General features: G+C 45.4%; 1 protein-coding gene across 5 annotated transcripts in view; it reads left to right on the forward strand.

Moving 5' to 3' along the window:
- Nucleotides 1–2,570, forward strand: part of ADAR (adenosine deaminase RNA specific) — a 47,794-nt gene that overhangs the window by 32,953 nt on the left and 12,271 nt on the right. For all 5 annotated transcript variants that reach the window (XR_005215221.1, XM_037825859.1, XM_037825858.1 and 2 more), the window contains exons 3-5: nt 863–1,046; nt 1,524–1,672; nt 2,283–2,427. Coding sequence is in view for 4 of the 5 variants with exons in the window: in XM_037825859.1 (XP_037681787.1) it covers nt 863–1,046; nt 1,524–1,672; nt 2,283–2,427 (478 nt within the window). In the remaining variant the exon portion in view is untranslated. The remainder of the gene's footprint in view (nt 1–862; nt 1,047–1,523; nt 1,673–2,282; nt 2,428–2,570) is intronic.

A 2,570-nucleotide genomic window follows, 5' to 3' on the forward strand; every position in this document is an offset into this window, starting at 1 on the left:
CAGGAGAACTGCTAAGAAAAGGGGGTTTCTCTGTCCAAAAGCTGGCAGGGCCAGAACTACCTTCTTTCTGTTGGGGGTATAGATACTGGATGGGCGTCATTCCCTTTCTTTTCCCTCCTCCTTCCCTCCCCAAAGTTGGGGGAAAGTAGGGGGGGTTGTGGCTGACCTTTCCTTGGACTCTAGCTCCAAATTGAGCAAAGAGCTGACCAATTTGAAAGCTTGAACAAAAGATTCCTAGGCCGAGTCCAGGGGCCTAGAACAAATGCTTTTTGGTTTCCTAAATAACGAGGGAAAATTCCTTTCATCGCAGGCTTGTGTCAGCTAGAGCTAGAGTGTGATTCAAAACAAACCGTAAAAGGGATGTATCTCTTTTGGGGACAAAGACAGGCCCCTGATAAGTGGCAGGTATGTTATCTCCATAGGTATGTGGGGAATGTGAGACTGGACCAAAAGCCTTTGCTTCCTTTCAGGAACTTCCATGAGGTGCCCAGCCTACCACAATTGCTTAAGAATAAAGGCCTTTGGTTGCTAATAAGACTGTAAAGGTGATTTTAGCTCATTTTTTAGTATGGACTGTCTTAATTCATTGCTAAGAGGTAGTAGGTTTTCCCCGATTTAGTTTCATGTCATCTGTGACTATGTTTGCTCTGATAAGCTATGGTTACTTTGTTTCCAAAAATAAGCAGACGGAGCCTTCAGAGGGACCGGAGGAGGGTCCCTTCAGCCACCCCCTATCTCCTCCACAGGTCAGAGGTACTTCAGTGTAGCAGAGAATTCAACGGTGACGCTCTCTTGGGAGAAGGAGAGAAGGAATGGTGTAGACTATACTGTTCACACATCTATCTAATCACATTCCATTAAGATTTAAATTCCAGGTTGTCATCAGTGGCCGAGAGTTCCCCCCAGCTGAAGCTGGCAGCAAGAAAGTGGCCAAGCAGGATGCAGCTATGAAAGCTATGACAATTCTGCTTGAGGAAGCTAAAGCCAAGGACAGTGGAAGATCAGAAGAATCGTACTACTATTCCACAGAGAGAGAATCAGAGACGGTAGGAGGTGTCTTGTCCTCTGGGAAGATATCAGTTTACTTTCAAAGTCTGTGAACTACCAGGTTTTTAACAGACCCTCTTGAAGCAGTCCTGGCTTAAACAGCTGATACCATACCTTGGGGTAACTTCCCTCTACCCTACCTCATCACATGGGACTCTCATACCCAGTACGCACTCACTTACCTCCACCTGACTAGAATTACAGGACTTGAGAGCATAAAAAGAGACCTTAAAGATTATCAAGTCCAGTCCCCTCCGTTGGCAGATAAGAAATGAGATCCAGAAAATCTGAATGACTTACCTTTCCTGTAATACCTAGAAAATACCTAGTAGCCCCTCTTCCTTTGGAAAACCAGTCCCTAACATTTAGTTAGCTGAAAACAGTTCTCCCCTCCCCACCCCCTCTGCCATGATGGACTAGCCATTGTTTTTTTTTTTAGTGTTTTTTTTTTTTTTCTTTTCTCTCATTTTCTCCAGACTGAAGAGCCCCAGCCCACCACCCCTTCAGCAACATCCCTTTTTCCCAGGAAGAACTCTGTCACTACATTGCTTGAGTGTGTGCACAAGTTGGGGAGCTCCTGTGAATTCCGCCTCCTATCCAGGGAAGGCCCCGCCCATGACCCCAAGTATGTGTCATATACCATGTTCTCTGATGAGCATTTCTCAAAAAAGAGAGAGATACTTTCCTCACTGCATGCTCAGAAATAGCAGATTATATCTCTAAGCAATTACTCCTGTTTTTAATAGGCGAAAAGAGTGGGGAGGGTGTGGTTGCTGCTTCTATGTTAGAAATTCAACAGATGAAGCAGAGACCAAGCAATAAGATGTCCATGATTTGGAGCTTACTGTTGGTGAGTCCAAAAGGTACAGGACCTGGGCATACCTGAGAAGCTTTCTGCTCTGAGGCTCTGCAGACTTGCACATTCAAGAGAAGGGTTCCTGGAGGAGGTGAAACAAGGTTGATGCTTAAACATTGATTGGCATTAACCAGGCCAACAGAGAACAGGGGCAGGAGGTGGATAGGGGGCACTGGCTAGTCAAGGCAGAAGTGACTATGAGCCAGGGCACAGAAGTTATGTGTGCAAGGAAATTACAGGCAAAGGATGAGAGGCTTACAAACTCTAGGTTAATCTCTTATCAAAACCCTTTTTAGCCCACAACTTCTCTAATTAAAAAAATAATAATAAAAACAGAAAGACCCTTTTAATCCTTGTACTGCCCTTCATCTCCTGTCAGGTTCCAATACTGTGTTGCAATGGGAGCCCATACTTTCCCCACTGTGAGTGCCCCCAGCAAGAAAGTGGCAAAGCAGATGGCCGCGGAGGAGGCCATGAAGGCCCTCCACGGGGAGGCATCCAACCCAGCACCTTCAGATGACCAGGTGGGGCCATTTTCCTGGTCAAAAGATACAGGTCATTTTTAGTAACCAATGGCTTAGGATTGCTTATGAATCCCAAGGTCTGATCCCCTCAGGTTTGCCTTAAACATTTATGGTTCCTCTTTGTTAAACTAATTCTCCTTTAG

The sequence above is a fragment of the Choloepus didactylus genome, chromosome 2, assembly GCF_015220235.1.
Source record: "Choloepus didactylus isolate mChoDid1 chromosome 2, mChoDid1.pri, whole genome shotgun sequence".
In the NCBI taxonomy this organism is placed as follows: domain Eukaryota; kingdom Metazoa; phylum Chordata; class Mammalia; order Pilosa; family Megalonychidae; genus Choloepus; species Choloepus didactylus.